This window comes from Chanodichthys erythropterus, chromosome 2, assembly GCF_024489055.1.
Source record: "Chanodichthys erythropterus isolate Z2021 chromosome 2, ASM2448905v1, whole genome shotgun sequence".
Taxonomy (NCBI): Eukaryota; Metazoa; Chordata; class Actinopteri; order Cypriniformes; family Xenocyprididae; genus Chanodichthys; species Chanodichthys erythropterus.
The window spans coordinates 27,387,505-27,407,308 of record NC_090222.1 but is presented as its reverse complement, the minus strand read 5'-3'; the positions used below and the strand labels follow the sequence as shown (position 1 = coordinate 27,407,308).

Genomic DNA, 19,804 nt, shown 5'->3' with positions numbered 1-19,804 from the left:
GCACAGATTTTATATATATATATATATATATATATATATATATATATATATATATATATATATATATATATATATATATATATATATATATATATATTACTGTATTTAACTCAGAGACCAAGGCATGTGTATCCATCTGTAGATAGTGTTTAGTATAGCAGCTAAACCTTTGTGAAGCTCAGTCAGGTAGCCTACTGTAGAGACAAACAAGTACCGGCTCTCTCAAAGCTCACTCAGCTCCACCTAGTGGCTAGAAGAGGCCACATAATCACCCATTCACTGCATTTTCACTAGTCCAGCACCCTATTACACCTCTTACTTATTCTCTCAATGCATAGTGCTCATTTCCCCACCGCTGGCAACTCTGAGTGGCCGTAGGTGTTTTGGCACATGATGTATCCTTCCACAAGCGTAGGAGGAGAAAAATAGTACCTTTGTTTGTTTGTTTTTGGTTTTTTTTTTTTTTTTTTGCTCATGCAGCCCATCCACGGACACCCCGTCTCATTAATATTCAGCCACCGGACTCCTTTCTCTCACCGTGCTGCACTAAGACAAAAGAGCATTGTGGAGACACCTCCTGTTTTAATTATGATGAGAAGGTGCGGAGGGGGTGTGAATCGTGTGAGAGAGAAAAGCGAGAGGAGAGACACAGCGAATGCATTGATTTGTGTGTAAATGTGTGATTTGCTGGTGTGTAAGACATTCACTCTGTGACATTTTGTGTCTAAAGTGTGTTTTATGTCTATCTTTGTGTTTTTATTTGGGGTTGTGTTGGGGTGGTAGGTTATATGTTTCTGTGTAGCCTGTGTGTGTGTGTGTGTGTGTGGTGCAGCTGCAAGTCTGTTGTGGCTTGTTGCCATCATGCAAATTGGCATCTGATAAAACAGCATTGACTGAATTTGCTTAAGGGATGTAGAGGAAAGGAGTAAATAGGAGAGAATTAGTTTTTGTTGCAAAATCCACAGTCACACAGCATCTCTCAGCTCTCCCTCTCTCTTTTTTCCCTCTATACCCAATGAATCATCCCCAATTGGATAAACCAAAAATCTTCCTTGTACTTGAAATAGCTACCTCTTTCTTTATCTTTTTTTTTATTTTTTTATTTTTTTTGAAAAATGTGTTTGATGTGTGACACGGAACTCTGATAATCTACCATTCCATAAGCTAAAATACATAATGGTGAGTTTAAAAGGTGACCTGTGACAGTGTATATTGTCACCATATTGATAACAGTTTTTTTTTTTATTTTATTTTTTATATCATACTGGCTGATATCTGATATTTATTTTGGACTTGTTTCTACCTAAGATTTAAATCACTGTCTAGCAAAAATGTCAAATATTTAATATAAAATTAAATGTATAAATTTAATATTTTAGATATTTAACTTTTATAATCTAAATCATTATCCCCTGGAAAAAAAATACATACTATATATATACATACTTATATATATATATATATATATATATATATGTATATATATATATATATGTATGTATATATATATATATATATATATATATATATATGTATATATATATATATATGTATGTATATATATAGTATGTATTTTTTTTTTCCAGGGGATAACGATTTAGATTATAAATTAAAAATAAATAAATAAAAGTTTATATATGCCTAAATTCGCTTGAAGCATACAAACTATTTATTAGATTTTTAGTGTTTTACATTTCTTTTTTTAATAAAGTAAAAGATTTTATAATATTTGCTATTTATTGGTTATCAGCCTGAGAGAAACAGAAAAATAATTCTTTATTTTTTTCAGTATAAGAATAAATTTCAATATTATGCATCCCTAGTTTCATTCATTTGCTAAAGGGATGTTTCCTATAAATATGATCCGCTGTAAACAACTGTAAATCTCTTAAATCATTTAAGTAAAATTCCTCAATCATGTCAAGATTTACTCATTTTTCTTGTCATGATCATGGCTATATGTGGCCCAAGACACACTTCATTTAAGCATTAATAGTGACCCACTCCATCAGCTGAGCTAGCTAGAGCCCCTCCACGGTCACGTCCTCATTCAGCAGCACCAACTCAATTAAGACTCTATGATGGCTTCACCCCACTTGACCCAAACTGACCTCTGACCTCAAGGTTCACGCCTCTCACAATGTCAAGCATGCGTGTGGATGTGCTTGGCCAAGGGGGGGATCGCGAGGGGGTCGGTAAAGGGCTTTTGTCCCCTCTGTGTCCAGCCACCCTCTCTCCCTAAGGATGCTGTCAGTGCTTTTGTTGTGTTCCTTTGAATGTAATGGGCCCTGAGGGAGGGCTTGCAAGAGCAAAAATCCCTTAATCACCAAACAAATATGAGTTTAAAGTCAGTTTTTGTGGGATTGAAGATATCCGGCTATATTATCTTCTTAGTTTTTTGCTCTTGGCCCATTGGACGCCTCCTAAGTTGGTATTTCTTTTCTCACGGCTCTGTTGTTCATTTTGTTCTTGCTCTGCTCTCCGCTTAATGAACCTCTTGAACTTTGCTGCCCTTGGCGGAAGCAGGTGTGAGCTCCACTGTGACCATATTAGCCTGATTCTGTTGTGCTCGTTTCCATTCAGATCCAAACACCTTCGCTAGCCTACGCGAAGAACATGGGAACCAATAAGCACTTAAGCACATAAGCACCAATTTCTCCTGACAGAAAACTTCCTGGCCACAACGGGCTTTGTTAAAGCCCATAGTGTGTGATATTAGCAGTCTTATTGTTCTGTAAACTGTGCAATCAAAGAAGTTAACAAATCTAACTTAACTAGTTTAAGTTGAAATTAAAAAGGTTAATTGTGAATGAATCTGACTACAGTCTGGGAAACTCATAAGTCAAAATAACCCCCTAAGAAAAGAATAGAATAGAAGTGCATCTCGTAACTGCACAAATTTCTCAATTAACCAAAATTTCTGTTATCTTTAAAGAAATGTCAAGTAAGTATATGCAAGCTAGCTTCATTGAATTTGTAATCCAGCTCTCTCTCTATTTTTCTTGTTGTGCTGTTTGTGTGAGCACTGATCAGAGGGAGGCCTGCGGTTGAAAGGGACCATGGCCCCTGAGCACAGCCTGCCTGTAATCCTGTTAATGTGAGCTAAAGACAGGCACTCTCCCCATACAGACCGGCTTTCAGAGCACACACAGGACTTTCCCCTCGGCACACACTCCCACTGAAGACACTTTAGAGACAGGAGAAAATGGAAAGATAAACTCTCAAATGAATTGGTTCCTGCTTCAGTATACCTAACAAATAAAGAACATTCCCCTAAGATTTGCATATGGTTCCCATTTGGTTATTTTTTGGTAACTAATTCCTAATGTTAAAGGTTCTTTAGATTTTGTGTAACTATAATACAATGTTCTTCGACATAAAAACCTAATATGAACCTATAATACAGAAAGTGTTTGTGGGGGGATTTTAACGTTTCCCTGACCAAAAATTGTTATATGTCCTAGAAATTAGCTCGATGACTCTAGTTTTTAACAACTGCAGACTATAAGCACTATAATTAAAGTCTATCACGTGGACTTTGAAACCTTTTAAAGCTCAATTTCAAACAAAACACAAACAAATCAAGTATGTAAATACCACATTAGGTGCAGTTAGTATTCTTCATTTTTGGTGATTATAAAGCGCAATTAAGCACTTCAGCGTTAGCGCCTATTCACATCCCAGCTGTCCACCTGTCTGAGGCCTGGGAAAAGACCTTGGCGCTGGTTCACGCCGCGGCGCCGTCTCTGTAAAAGACGCTCTGCGCGAATGAAAAGGGGCGTAGAGCTGCTCCTCGCACAGCCCGCGAGCTCCAGGCGCTCCTAATAACGTGCTATCAAAATAAGACCCCCACTTTCTCTTCTCCGTTTGATCCTAGAAAGTGAAACTGTGCTAATTACGCGACGGAGACCATCTGGACTCTTCGTTAACCCTTTCCGCAGTGATTATAGGCTGGGCGCCATTAAGTATTCTCGATTTAAACGGCGCTTTCACTAGGAATTAGTGCGATTCGACGTCGTTGTTTATCTTTGAGCTGAATGTAAAATTAATGCTCGCGTGACTTTGCCAAACTCACTTAAGTTCTAGAGAGAGAGAGAGAGAGAGAGAGAGAGAAACACATTATCGTCTCAAAAACCATACAGTGTATTATCACCACACACATACACACCCTCCAAAGGTTAACAATTAATTTAAAACATGACATTTCAACAATATAAATCTTTGAACAATTTAATTAGATTTCATTCAATACAGAATTTTTATGTTCAAACGCAGGTTATGCTGGGTAGAAATAATGCATGTAAAGAAAAACATGTTTGTCCTCTAATTTAATTTATTTTTTTCCAAAAACAGATAGACATGTAACTATATACATTTAACATCGTACATCAATCCAAATATTTTCTCACTCCAAATTTTAGCAATTTTCCCATTAAAACATGTTTATAAATGTTCCATATTCACAGTATTTCTTATCTGTGTGAAACAAATAATCCAGAAAACCACGGTTGTCTGACATAAAATGTGACGTTAAAATAACTACATTGAAATATTACAGCTGTTTAGGATTCATTTATTTCACATTTATTTTTAGGGAAAACAAATTACATCAAATGAATAAAAAATTTTCCGATACATCCTTTTGCGGATTCCCCTCTTAAAAGAACTGCATTTTTCCGGTCGCCTTTCTTAAATAACAAATATTTCTAAGAGCTAATCATGCGAATAATCAGCTTGTGCTCTGTCTCGCGCTGTAGCCATTCGCAGCTCTGCACCACCATCTAGTGGTGTTATAGGGAATCACATGTATGTTGACAATAACAATAATGGAACAAAAGTCAGTAAAATAAACTGCACCTGCAGAGAACATCACAGGTGACAGATGAACAAATGCAAACAGGTGAAAGCAGGTAATTTAGCTGTTAAGTTTTTCCACTTCGTTTGGTGTGGCCACTTCCTGAAGCTCATGGTGACCTTCCTCCTCCCCAGGTAACTGAAACGGACACATTTCATTACAACGCAAAACAAGTATTGTTTGAGATACTTTCTCTGCATATTGGACATTCATTGTTCCACTAAATAGTTTTATGTTTCCTAATAATGACAATCCTTTACTGGTTAATTAGGTTAATAATGCCTAATAATTACACTGTTTGTCCAGGAATCTTTGTTTGAAAAACACAAAATATAGTATAAAATGTAAAATAATATAAACATGGTATCAGAAAGTCTTTACCTCCCAGTAGAGTCCATCCTCAAAGCAGTGAGTATCTGGAGGAGCACCGTAGATTGGCAGCTTCAAAATGAACCCTGAGAGTGCACACACGTATTGCTATGTTACTCTGAGGTCAACAAATCACAATATACTGCACACAGGTATACACAGAGAAGCATAAACAATCTAGCTAGCTGTCATGATGATGAATTTCTGTTTGATTAATTTTCATACAAATAACTCTGATTTTAACAATTTAATTGTTTATTTTAATTTCACTTACAGTGTTAAGTGTCTACACCAGATGCGAGCGGTGCAACGCGACAAAAGCAAACAGAACCCTTTATAACCCTTCACTGGATGTGGCACAATGCATTAAATTGCATGTTAATTCATACAGCATTATTTTCAGCATTATATAGTTTAGTCATCTGTAAATATTATTTTTTTTTCTTTTTCATTGGTTTTCTCAAAGTGATGATGAGAAGAAACCTAAAATGCTTTATAACCTGCATATATTGACCTCTGACACATCAGCTTGATACTGTAAATATGTTTTTTGTCTCGCATGATCCCCAATCAGCAAAGTACAGTCTGATTAAGATGGCTGTTTGCTCCTTTATTTGTTGCTGGTTTGAGTGGCTCTGGCAATTGAGTAAACATTCTTTTAGTGAAGACAATCAGTTTTGTGTAATGAAAACATGCACCTTGAATTCATTCATTCATGTTTGACAATCACTAAAGGATCACTAAACTTTTTAGACATTCTCAAAGAGTAAATTCACCCAAAACTGAAATTTCTGTCATTAAGTACTCCCCCTCATATCTTTCCAAACCCGTAAGACCTTCTTTCTTCTTCAGAACAAAAAATTAAGAGATTTTTTTTGATGAATTCCAACAGGTTTTTTTATACCCCATAGAAAGCAACATAATTACCACATTCAAGGTCCAAAAAAGTAGTAAATACATTGTTATAATAGTCCATGTGACTACAGTGGTTCAACCTTAAAGTTATGAAGCGACAAGAATACTTTGTGTGCACAAAGTGTCTTTGGTGTTTGCTTTATTTCACCACTTTAATTCCACAGTTTGAATATTGTGTTCCAAAGATGAATAAGGGTCGTGCGGGGTGAGGGTGAGTAATTAATGATAGAAATTTCATTTTTGGGTGAACTATCCCTTTAATTTTATATTTTAGAGAAATTAATAGGGGCAATAGTCTGAAAACACATATGTTTCCATACCCTGTATTATTTATATTATGCAAGTTATATATTTCTGTAGTAAATTCTTTACATTAATTTTTAAGGTGGATCGACTGACATGTAACAGCTGAAAGTGTTTGATTTTGCAGATATTTAAATATTCAGCTCTATACATATTTGCTTTGTTAATATTTTTTCCTGTGTGTGGTGCAATCTACCACTGACGGTGTGCAGTAGCGCGTATGCAGAGAAAAAATTTGCATTATTTTATTATGCTCATTTACAGATTAGGTCTATTAGAATATAGGTTTACATGATTTCATTTTTAATGTTAAAAAAACAAATTTTTCTTATAATTTACATTGTTGCAGCACATGTTTTCAACCTCTGTTTGAACGCTCTGTTGTAGTTTGTTTGCTTAGAATCCACCTTCCAAAATGTGTAGTCTGCTCTGATTGGTCTGTTGGCTCCTGTCTGTTGTGATTGGTCTACTGCAGTGGTTTCCAAACTTTTTAGAGTGGAGTACCCCCTGAAGGGATCATCATCCTTCTGCATACCCCCTCTCTTCCACTTAGACTGCAGTCACACCTTTACTATTAAGGGACAATATTTGCCCTCCTAAATTGATTTTCCAGTGCATATTTTTACCTTTATGAATAACTTTATAAAATAAATAATGTTTTAAATAAAAAATGTTCAATAGAGAAATATGAGAGTAAAATAATTAGTCTGGTGCAACTTCACAACCAACAAGGTGCATGGAATGGTAAATATGTAGTATAAGGAAGAAAACCAGCAGCACTTGTGGCACAGAGGGGTCAAAAGTAAAAACAAAAAACTATATATATGCAATAGAGAAAAATGCAATGATGGTAAAACAAAGTGATACTTTTAAATATTAAACTAAAACCGCCAGTAGGTGGCAGCAAGTCACTGTTTTTATGAGTGAGTCATCGAGTCATTCATTCAGTAAGGAAGCAAGTGGCTGTGAATAAATCATTGAATCATTGACTCTCACGATTCGTTCAAAGCCGCAGAATTGTTCGTGAAGCACAGACGTGTTGTATTTCTGCTGTGGTTTTCGTTAGAACTATTATTTAATTGCAAAACAGAGTAAATACTGACAGTGTTTAAAATGTACGTTTTGTTTTTTGACCTGTTGTATAATAATGTCATGTTTGTAAATTATGATATTATATATGATATATAATATATGAGTTTGTGATTATTTGGGAACAATTGCATTCTTGCTCGTTATCATCATTAAATACAAGAACTCACACAAGGTATGTTTTTGTATCTGAGAAAGTTTGAGTCTTAAATCGAAATGAATCCATTATCTGTGTCTATATTTGTTCTTCTTGCAAGTAAGTGCTAAATCCCCACTTTTACAAAGGTGCATTGTCGAGAACAACAGTAATTTAGAGCGATTTAAGGCAGCAGACTGCACACAATCTATAATATGCATGCTGCTTGTGTGGATACAGTCATTTTTGACTGAAAATGATGAGATAATTTGATTAAATGTACTGAATTCACTGCATTTTGGCAGTTAGAAATACATGCTCTGTTTTATTATTATTTTTACTGGAACAATTAAATGAACTACTCAGCATTTTCACATACCCCTTTTTGTCACCTCACGTACCCCAGTTTGGGAACCACTAGTCTACTGCTTAGTGTGTGTGTTGGAAATGTAGTGCCCCTTACCATAACCAGTGAGTCCTGAGGCTTCCTGAGGCTATAAGGCTATAATATTGCTGTGACTACACTTTGGCATTAGTTTTGCCACCTCATTTTGGGCCAAAATGCGATAATGACAGTCAATTAGAACAAGCTGATCGACCCAAACCACCTTCGCAAGTACGACTTATGTAAGAAAGTTTCACAGTGCTAATTTTTTTTTTTTAAAGCTCTCCTACATTTTAGATGTGCCGTTATAACTGTCATTTCTCTACATCTTTGCAAAAACTGTATGTCCATATAACAATGACGTGCATCGAACTGCACGGTTCAAGAAGAAACCAGCAGTCAGACAAGCTTGCACTCACCACACTTTACAACTGTAACCCACCTGTAACTAGACCACCAAACAGAGCAATTCCCAATGTGACGGCCAAGGAGATAGCCTGAAACCCTCCCTTAGATTCTGGGTTGAATTTTCCAGTTTCAACACCAGCGAAAACTCTTTGCAATCTGTGTAAGATTGGATACAGACGCAAATAAGTGTCTGTTCTCACACAGAATGAGTTCTCCAATATTTTCGGCCATGACACACGTTATTTAGTAAAATTTAAAATAACAATATATATAAAGAATACAGCAATAATAATTTTTAAATTGCATTCACATTGTTACTAAGCAATTAAACTAAAGATAATATCGTATGACAGATGTCATTAAGACAATCACAAATCATTATTTATGCAAATAATTACATATCAACTACTGACTTACCCATCTCCATATACATCCTTGGATGCCAGGGCAGCGGTGACAGCACCCACCACAGCTCCCAGTATTCCTGGCATTCCATGCAGGTTATGAATACCACAAGTGTCCTGAATCTTCAGTTTTGACTCCAAAACCGGCTAAAAGAGCATAAAAGAGCAACCAATGGGATACTGAGGATTGGTGTGGGTGTTTACAATTGTGTGTCAGAGAAGTGTGTGCTACTAACTGTGAGGTATTTGTATCCCAGGACTGAAATGGTTCCAGCTAGGAATCCCACAATCATAGAGCCAAATGCAGTCAGCATCATCTCCCCAGCTGTTCCCACAGCAACACCACCAGCCAGTGCGGCATTCTGAATGTGCACCTGAGAAAGACAGTAGCTTGTGTGAGAGCTTGCAATCTTGCAGTTTGTAATGTAATATCAAAGATGACCAAAAGGGGATGCTCACCATGTCCAATTTGCCTTCTGGGTTGACGAGGGCGGAGAAAGCGAATGTAGCCACTGTGCAGGCAGCCAGAGAATAGTAAGTGTTCATGGCGGTTCTGTGCTGGGGGTCCCCGTAGTTTGTAATGGCTGAGTTGAAGCTGGGCCAGAACATCCACAGATAGATGGTACCTGAGCAGAACCCAAGCTTTAGTGGCTTAAAGAGCAATGGATGACCACAGGCCATAATTTTGTAGGTATGTAAACTATTCAAGTGACTCACCGATCATGGCAAAGAGGTCAGAGTGGTAGACAGACGAGTTTCTGTCTTGGCTCTTGCTCAGGTTTGGTCTGTACAGGACACGGGTCACCATTAAGCCGAAGTATGCACCAAATGTATGAATGGTCATGGATCCTCCAGCGTCATTGGCCTATATATACCATTGACATTTAAATTGATAACATAAGTTATGACAACACATCGTAAACGCTTTATGCAAACTTCAGATTATGAACATTAGCTCTTTCTGTGGATATTTAAAGTAAATGTAAATGTGAAGTACTCAAATGTAATGTAGTTTTTTGTTTTAAGGTCTAAGGTAGAGCTACTAATGATGCACTAGGTTTACATGTGTCAAACATTAGAGAAGCACAATATATTGGTACTATATTGGATATTTAATTGTGCATGTTCATTTTCTCTTTTTTTACATTTAGATTAACTTTAAAAGTAATCTTTATCAGTTCTCAAAATAAATACTATACTGTAATGTTTTGATGGCTAAATGCATTTGAATAATTTAAAACAATTTATAATGTTTTCTTTTTATCTTATTTAAACAAATTTGTATCAAACTTTAAAGGTGCTCTAAGTGATCCTGGGTGGAGTAACTTTTTGTTGACGTTCGAAGTGTTGTCATACAAAAGAGAGGCTAGCTAGACCCTCCCTCCTCCTCCTCCTTCCCTCCGTGCTTCCTGAAACAGTCATAAACGTGCATTTAAAATCATTCTTGTTGGTTATTGGCTGGAGCATGTTATTATGTTTTGTGGTCCAGGCTGCACCAGTTTGTTTTTATTGCCGCTTTCGGAGCTTGTGGCGACTATAGAGACCGCGTTTTTTTTACAGTGTATTCAGGGGACAGGTAGCTAGCGGATAGTGAGATGTTTGCTGTATGTGACAAAAAATGTTTTGGCCTAAAAACGCGTGACATCACTTAGAGCACCTTTAATATTGACATTTATCAGTTATCGGCCATAAAATTAAAATAATTTTCAGCTTATGGTTATCGGCTAGAATTTTAATATCAGTGTATCCCTTTAAAACAAATGTCCAGTGTCTGGAAAACATTATTCATGTGAAAATTACAATATAATTACAATTAGCAAAATTTGAAAATTTTATTTTTGTGTGCTTTAGATAGATTGTGTTTCTATACTCACCCCAAGGATAGAAAGCAGGATGAACTCATTAACGGCAAACAATGTCACCTCAAAAATGGCCATAACAAGTAACTGCACAGGACTGGTTTTCCCCAAAACGGCACCAAAAGAGATCAGCACAGCACCAGTGCAGAAGTCTGCATTTATCATACTGCAGAAGAAACATATTCACTTTGAGTAATTATAAATATAAATGTGCATGTACTTGTGTGTTAGGGGCTGCAAAAGTTTAGTCAGCTGCTAAACTGCCATGTCCACTTGGTGGCGCTGTGTTCATCTGTAATCCAATATACAGACAAGAGGTCACAGCAAAAAAATGTGCAGTCAAAACATGAAAGATAAGAAACCTGCAAGCTTACAGTTAAAGAAATTTTAGCTGCATTTGTAGAAAATCTCTCATCTTTACTGACAAACCAAAGCTCTTTATGAGATCTTTACATGAGTAATCTCTTAGGGTAAAATGCAGATTACTGTATGCAACAAACAAACATATTTTTAAGGTTTTACCTTTCCACACCGACGTGAATCTTGCCATGGTGCATGCCGTGGAAAAAGCCCTGCATAAGTGTGGCCCACTGTAGGGAAAAGGCTGCGATAAGGAAATTAAATCCGACACTACTGAATCCATATCGCTGCAGAAATGTCATAAGGAACCCGAAGCCGACGAAGATCATCACATGAACATCCTGGAAACCTAAAACACACAGTCAGTTAGCTGTTTTTCCATTCTTCTCTCTCACATTCTCATTGTTATACATTTTTAATAGTATTATCATAGACTGTAGTTGATCACTGATATGTTTTTCATGACATTGGTACTTAGCAGCACTGTTCAGGGCCAAATTTAAACTATGGGTATGCTGAACTCAACATTAACCCCTGTGTTCTTCTCTGTGTAGAGCCATTCATTCACCCATTTTACTTCTTTTGACACAATTACACTGTTGCCAAGCAACTGGCCATTGACCTGGGCACCAATGAGGATGGCATGGCCCTTGTGGGCAAACTGTCCCACATATCTCTCACACTCACTCCTCTTTGGCAGCCCATAAACAAGTCTGGGCTCTATGTGTAAGCTGAGTCTTTAAATGGGTAGATTGAAAAATGTCTCAGTGTTTTTTGTCCATACAATAAAAGCCAAACGACCATTTTGGACCCCTTTGACCTTTCACTGCATGAAGTTCTTCAAAATCTTTTGTGTTCCACAGAGGAAAGTTATACAGGTTTGGAAACAAGTGACTTGATCCAAGAACTGTGAATAAATGTATTTGTATCCACAGAGACCTCTCAAATGATTATAATACATTATAATTTATTCTATTTAAGTACTCAATAATATAAAGATGTGATCTACTCCGTTGAATGGAGCTGTTTTTCATGTGACACCTGTTGTGTAGTTATGTGCCCTGCAGTTTAGCAGTGACAAGCAGAACCACTCCCATGGACCCTGTTTTCAACTGACTCAATATATAAAGATGAAGGTCAGTGACCAAATACTGTACAGAAAACAAGTCTTTCACAACACAACAAAATCATTGTTCTTTGCCAAGGGATTTGTCCCTTTCTTTCTTTATCCTACCAAATTTTTGTAGTATTCTGTTAAATCTGTTAAGTGAAGTCTGTATGTCATGATTTATGCAACTCATCATAAGTAATTCACACATAGGTGTGTCTTGGGCTTGTAGAGCAGACACAACATGCAATGAAATGAATGTAATTATGTGGTTCACACAAGTCTGGTGCTGAGGGTACGTTTAGTGCAAATCGCAGAGATTAAAATATACGAGACTTGGGTTTAGTAAAGCGAGATGGATGGGAAATCTGACTATAGTTGAAGTGTGATGACAGTTGCACAAAGGCAAGCACAAAACAAATGATAAATCAAGCTTTTGAAGAGATCAAATTCTTAAAGGTAAACATGCTTCACTTAAACCAGTCAGACTGCTCAAACACAAGTAGCACAGTTTAGGCCAATGTTTGTCTAAAGTTTACCCAATCAAACACATTCCTGAGGTATCAAGTTAAAAGGCACCGGATCTGTGTTTCTGTTGGTGAAATTAATAGATTTATTGATCCGCATTATTTTTTTAATTATTACCCAATTACATGATCGAATCAAATTCATAAATCTTCTCAACAATGAATGCTGAATATATATAAAAATCCAGGCATATTTACTACATTTCTACACATCATTTTATATGTCACTTACTGGGATAACGATAGTAGAACTCATTCTCGTAATCTTTTTTAGCATCAGTTCTGTTTTTATTCCACAGCTTGGCATCAGTGTCATGGTTATACTCCACCAGTGTTCCAAAGAGGATGATGAGGATGACCTCCAAGATGATGCATAACAGCGGCAGCCGTAGCCTCATGTTAGTTGAAGAATCAGCCATGGTGCTTCCTTTTTGCCAGTATCCTTTGCTCACTCTCTATCCCCTTCCCTCTTTCTGGAGCAGGGCACAGGCTCTGTTGAGTCTGGAGGCAGAGTGCAAGAGTACATCAGCGGACACAAGTCTTTTTATTGTTAGTTTGGCCACTTGATGAGCTTGTTAACGCCCACCTGCTCTCTCAAGGCTGTAGCAGTTCTGGGCTCCTCCCTCACCTTTTTTGCTCACGAGGTGTGCAAGGAATATCTTTTGGGCCGACAAGAATATTTAAGTCAAATATGATCAGTGTTATTGAAACTGAGCGATTTCTAACTGCCATAAAGAAAGGTCAAAGAGATGGTCAAAGATTTGTGTGGGAAGGTGAAAAAACAAATTCTGGGTTTTTGTCTGGATATGGGAAGCATGAGGCAAGTAGCGGAAATGGGTCCAGTTTTTTGAGGCTGATAATGATCACAGTTCTGTTAATATTACTGATGTGGGCTGTAAATAGGAATCTAAAGGTGAGACAGGGTGTGTCTTAGTCATATTCAATTTTAATGTTTCACCCAGGCTGCATTTTTTTGACCAAGAATACAGCAAAAACAGTAATACAATTTAAAATACTCTTTCTATTTTAATATATTTTAGAATGTAATTTATTCCTTTGATGGCAAAGCTGAATTTTTTTAGCATCATTACTCCAATATTCAGTGTCACATGATCCTTCAGAAATCATTCTAATATGCTGATTTGGTTCTTAATATTTTCAATATTAAAAACCTTTGTTCTGCTTAACATCTTAATATCTTACAGACCCCAAACTTGAGGTTGTTTCTATATATTTTAAATACTATTACTTCAAATACTACAAAAAATAAAAATAAACAATAATAATTATGGCCTGTACATTTTCTAATTTCTCAATTCTCTCACCATTAGAAGGTGTAGAAAAAAATAACATCTTGGATCCTGTATATACATACATATGTGTACGTGTAGACAGAAGAAACACAAAAAAATGTCACAAATTAGTGACATTGTCTAATCCACCAAGCATCCCATTGGCTGGTTTAAACTATCTGTAGATTCACAGGAATCATTTACACTGTGATGTTTATACAACACAATTGATAAAGGCCTACAAAGAAAAGCTACTAATCCGGCTCTCTGTCTGATAAGGGCAAATTAAAAGAAAATGCAAAAAAATGAGGGTTTAATCCCTATTTGCACTCCTGTGGTTGAAGTATGATAAGGGGTTAAGAGGTAATTCTATATGCTTTGAAAATAAAATAAACAAACAAGTAACTTGAGTGTTACCTTTTTGCGAAAAGTAGTTACAGTACAGAGCAAGAACCAACAACACCATAACCTTGGGGAAAAACTTCAGGTGAGGTAGGTTTGAATCAAATTTTACATTAAAGGACATGACTAAATGTGAATATTTGAGCTTTCTTGGCAAATATACTGCATATTACTAGCTCTAATTCAGAAGTTTAATGTTCTACGTGAACCAGAAGTTGCGAAGGACTCTGCTTCAGTTTTGTGACAAATTTGAAAAGGAAAATTTAATGAGAAAAATGATTATATTAGCGCATATCCTCGCCATCTCTAGCTCAGAGAAGATGGTTGTAGGGGAGTGGTTAAGGATGTTCTGCCCAAGCCGTCAAACTATTTATGGACAGCACCAGCAACACTTGTGGCGTTGAGGGGTCAACAATAAACAAAAAATTGAGCTAAAAGATCAATACTTTATTTTGCCAAAGCTTTTCGGCACACAGGCCTTCGTCAGGGCTAAAACCAGCCGTCAAACTGACATCATCAGGGAAGGAACGCCATTTCATTGACTGAAGATTATGAAGACGAACAATTTTTTCAGTGGATTAACCTTGTTAATGTTCGCAAACAAAGTAAATAGATTCGACAGGCTGACAAAATGGTAAAACAACTTCTCTAAAAATCTCTATTTAGGCACACCTTTCAAGACTAACCCTAAAGCTAAACCCATCAACTCTCATATTGACTAATCTGGTAAACAATGCTTGACCTTTGATCTCTTTCACCTCTACTTTGCTGAGAAGCGCTGGCTTTACAAACATCTGTGCATGTGAGTGCAAGGCCTTTCCAAAATCTCAGGTACTGATTATTCAAGCTCAGAAATAATAGATTGGATCGAAAGTAAGAAAAGGTGATGGATAAATTATGGGACAAAATAATGGGATAAGTGCACACTCTGACATCTGAAGTACTTTTGAAATAAAGTGAGAAAAATATAACACGATTACAACGGAAATCAAAAGGAGCAGCCTAGCTCTCTACAACAGCAGTTTTAGCAAAAACAACTGCTCTCCGTGTGAACCAGCTCAGTGTAAACCAGAGGGAAATTCATGGTGCAGGAAAAATCAAGTCAAACCTGCACTCCCACTAAAGTCTGTCACTGCTTTGGGTGCAAACAACAAAATGGAACTCTTAAGGGCTCCAAGGTGAACTTGGTTATAAAAGCCTGTAGCTAAATTTGTACTAACTAGATAACGCCACTTCCAAGAGATTCTCTTCACCATCAACAAAGCTACTGCCCAGTGGGGTCTGTTGAAAGATCTCAAGATTGGGTACTCCTGAATTCCTTTACATGCAGCTACAGGTCCTGGCACATACATTCATCATCTGATATTGATAGGGGGAAAACAGTTTAACTTTAAACTATAAGCAGTGAACCACTAACTGTCTTTCAGGCACTGCATACCATGTACATACTGTATACCTTTATGTTACTGGCATGCCAAGTGATTTCTTTCAGAAAAAGGGAACTGTAAGAAAACACAATTTTACATTGTTTATCCAATAATGATAACCTTCAGTAACCTTTCAGAATAAAAAAAAAAAAAGAAATTATAAATGATTGTGTTGTGTCATTGCAGGACAATTGTGAAGATCGATCTGAAATGCCTTATTCAAAATACTGTTAATAGTCTAATGTTTTTTACCACATCTACTAACAGGAAGATCTATATTATATTTTTAGCATATTCATCTATGAACGCATTACTCCCAGTGCAATAACTGGGACTAAGTGAGCTCATAAAAGTATTTAGAAACATAACAACAAATGTCTTGACAGTAAACAAACAAGAAGTGCCCCTCTTTGTGTCAGAGATCAGCCTGAGGGTGAGGACAGGACTGTTACCAGAGCATGACAAGTCATTACACCTTTTCTCCTTTAACTCAGTCTTTAACAGATAAAATGTTTGCACAATAATTTTATGCTAATAAGATCTATAATATATGAGATCAAGTTACACGTACAAATACATTATAGTGTCTAATATATCTCTATTCACACAATATACTAAATGCTACAGTAAATGATTATAGAAATTACTATCTACCAATATGAAAATCACATTTTTACAGATAACAGTTAGCTATCCAGTGCCTCATGTTAATACTAAACCAGGCATTTAACATTCAAACAATCTACATTTAAACTTTGTGAAAACTTTGTAAAACAGAAAACAGTTAGGTTGGGTTTGTGTGTGCTTAGTAGGATGGTCTTGCTTTTTCTCATTTATAGAAATTGCTATTGGGCACATTACTTTTTGTTGAGTAACAGTTACTTGTCTTTGCAATTTATATATATCTATATATATATATATATATATAACGTTAACGTTATATATTATTCGTTCAAATATAGTTTGTAATGTTACATCTCAGAGCTAGTTGGTTCATGTTTGTTTTGACATCTTTATCGAGAAAATTAATGGAAAAGATAATTACGGAATCAAGGCAGCTGAAAAGGAAGGAAGACCGCTAACTTTATATCTGTCTGTCCCTCAGGACACATAACGTTAACCACCACAACGGTTAGCGCTAACATTAACGTACGTTACGTTACTGTAATTAGCAATGAACGAAACCAGTGTAACGTTAATTCATAACAAACCTCGAGGTGTAACTTAGGCCTACTATACAAATTTGTACAAATATGTTTAAAATAAATATATAAAAGGACTAGACTCCGTCCTGGTACAATAATTTACTAATTAAATTGGGTTAAAGGTTTAACGTTACAGTGAGGGAGATTTTCAACTTTAAAACGCGGCGTTCATAAAACAGAATGCTAAAACATCTATAAAATTTACGATACACGGTTTATGTATAATTTGCACATGATAATAAAAAAGTATTGATAATATATCAGTGGTTTTACACTTTACTTGCCTGACTGGAAAGGAAGAAGACGTTAGCTTTCTCCAGAGAAATTCTTGAGTACAAGAGTGTCGGTGGGGGAGGGGCGCGCGATACCCGCGAAAGTTTTAAAAGCTACTCAGAAACATACAAAATATTTTATCATTTATTTTTTTAAATATCAAAGCATTTTTAATAAAGATACATTAAATGCGTTTTCCCCCCAGCAGCATAAATCTTGTTAAATTAATTTATTTTAGAGGTGCTTGGTTAAAGGTGCAGTGAGTTTTCTTCTTTCTCTTTAAAGTCAACATGAAATCGAAATTGACTTTCAACCGATTAATTCAAACGGCTGATTCATTCAGGAAGTGTTGCTCAGAGACGCAAAACAATGCTGTGGACTTTCGTTGGCGAAATAGAGGGATTTGCGATTTGGTGTCTAAAATGTAATTATTATACTGTAGGCTACGTTGTATAAAATCCATATCACATTTGTAATCATGCTTATATTGGATAAAATGGCGCTCTTCGTGTAATATTGGTTAACTATATTAAATTATATAAATATAAAAGACAAACAGGGGCATTTTAGCCCATTATCTTGAATTCTGGAGACATTCTAAATGTTATTCAGTAGAATAAATGACGTGGTGAAATTGTGCACTCTAAAATGCACGTACACTAACCTTCTAGACTATATAATGTAATGTACGCATGCATTCAACGTGTGTGTTTTTGTAAAGTGAGGGGCATACTCGATAATGTCAGATAAAATCAACAATTATGGTATCATAGACAATATATATTGCACACACAGCACTGGCCTGATCGGGTAAGTGACAGTTCTGTCAACTGTCCCGAGCGTCGTTCACACTGGCCCCGGGCCATCGGGCAGTCCTTACTGTCGAGCCCTGCACAAGCTCAATATATTTTCATGTTTTATTCTATGACATATAATACATCAGTAATATCCCCTTGTGATGTTTTTTAAGCTTTTACTTGTCTTGAAAAAGGCGGTTGCTAACAAGTGCTAAATGGGACAGAGGTAGTCAGGGAGATTAAATGTCCTCTGAACAGGTAAACTCATCTACTCACTAGTCCACTTATAACAGCACTCTTGCAAACTCTTCTAACACAAACTTTTATAGAAAATGTTTTTAAATAAAGACTAAAAAAGAGTTGTCGGAAGCTTAATGGTGGTGATGTTGAAGTCTTGCGACCGTGTATTTCGTTTATTTCGATTGAATTTAGGTTTCAAATGTCACAAAAGTTGATTTGATTATCATGATGTACAAAACATGTTAGAATCATATTTTTTTGTTAGTCGCAGAGCTTATTTATTACAATAATCCAAAAGCCAATTGAAAATGCCATTTTACTTGTATGTCACAATGGGGCAGAAAATTACTATTGTAATTTCCATTTCATGCCAACTTAAAAAAAAAAAAAAAACTGTTAAAGAAAGTGTTTAAAATCATAAATATTCAGATGAGGTTAATATTTAAATGCATTTAAATTAATTTTGAATTAATTAAATCTGTTTTATTTTACTGGCAGCAAGTCACCTAGGAGGAAATTTTCACTTGTGGAAAAAAGTCAATCATGTATGATACAGTGCATTTCTACAATGACATTGTAACTGAAAAGTTTTGCATGATCTGTGATCAGTTGTGTGTCCCATAGATACTGAACATCCCTGTCATTCCAAACCACATTGAAGCGTAAAAAACGTGATGCTCACGAGTTCTTGAGCACACAGACACACCTGACGGTACCATCATGTGACTCACAAATTTTTTAAGTCAATTATTTCAGTTCTTTTCTCCAAATGGGAGATTGTCACTTTATAGCACAATGAGGAATATCCAAGCATTGCATAAGACCCCCATCCCCAGCTCCATCCCAAAAAACAAATTCCTGCCAAAACCGCCACAAGCATGCCGTGAAGTGTGTCACTTGATCTATCCACTTCATCTTTGTGAGATAACAAAATCAAATGATCAGTGAGTATGGGGGGGGGGATGTGTTTGGGAATGTTATCTGAGCAACATATAGGTAACAGAAACAGCTTCATGAGACGCCAGCCAAGATCCCACAAGATAAGAACATGACAAGACCTGCAAGTTACATAACAGTTACATACAGGTGCTGGTCATATAATTAGAATATCATGAAAAGTTGATTTATTTCACTAATTCCATTCAAAAAGTGAAACTTGTATATTATATTCATTCATTACACACAGACTGATATATTTCAAATGTATAACTAACAACTAAGGAAAATCCCAAATTCAGTATCTCAGAAACTTAGAATATTGTGAAAAGGTTCAATATTGAAGACACCTGGTGCCACACTGTAATCAGCTAATTAACTCAAAACACATAAAAAGGCCTTTAAATGGTCTCTCAGTCTAGTTCTGTAGGCTACACAATCATGGGGAAGACTGCTGACTTGACAGTTGTCCAAAAGATGACCATTGACACCTTGCACAAGGAGGGCAAGACAT

At 36.2% G+C, this 19,804-nt stretch overlaps 1 protein-coding gene across 1 annotated transcript; it reads right to left on the bottom strand.

The window, feature by feature from the left end:
- Positions 1–4,284: 4,284 nt before the first annotated feature.
- On the bottom strand, positions 4,285–13,212 carry rhbg (Rh family B glycoprotein). Its single transcript, XM_067394774.1, has 10 exons — positions 12,951–13,212; positions 11,246–11,432; positions 10,739–10,889; positions 9,582–9,729; positions 9,324–9,490; positions 9,101–9,238; positions 8,878–9,011; positions 8,495–8,616; positions 5,237–5,310; positions 4,285–4,993 (listed from the first exon to the last, which is right to left on the bottom strand). Exons 1-10 carry the CDS (start codon positions 13,135–13,137, stop codon positions 4,916–4,918), a joined length of 1,386 nt encoding a protein of 461 aa, XP_067250875.1. The 5' UTR covers positions 13,138–13,212; the 3' UTR covers positions 4,285–4,915.
- Positions 13,213–19,804: the final 6,592 nt, after the last annotated feature.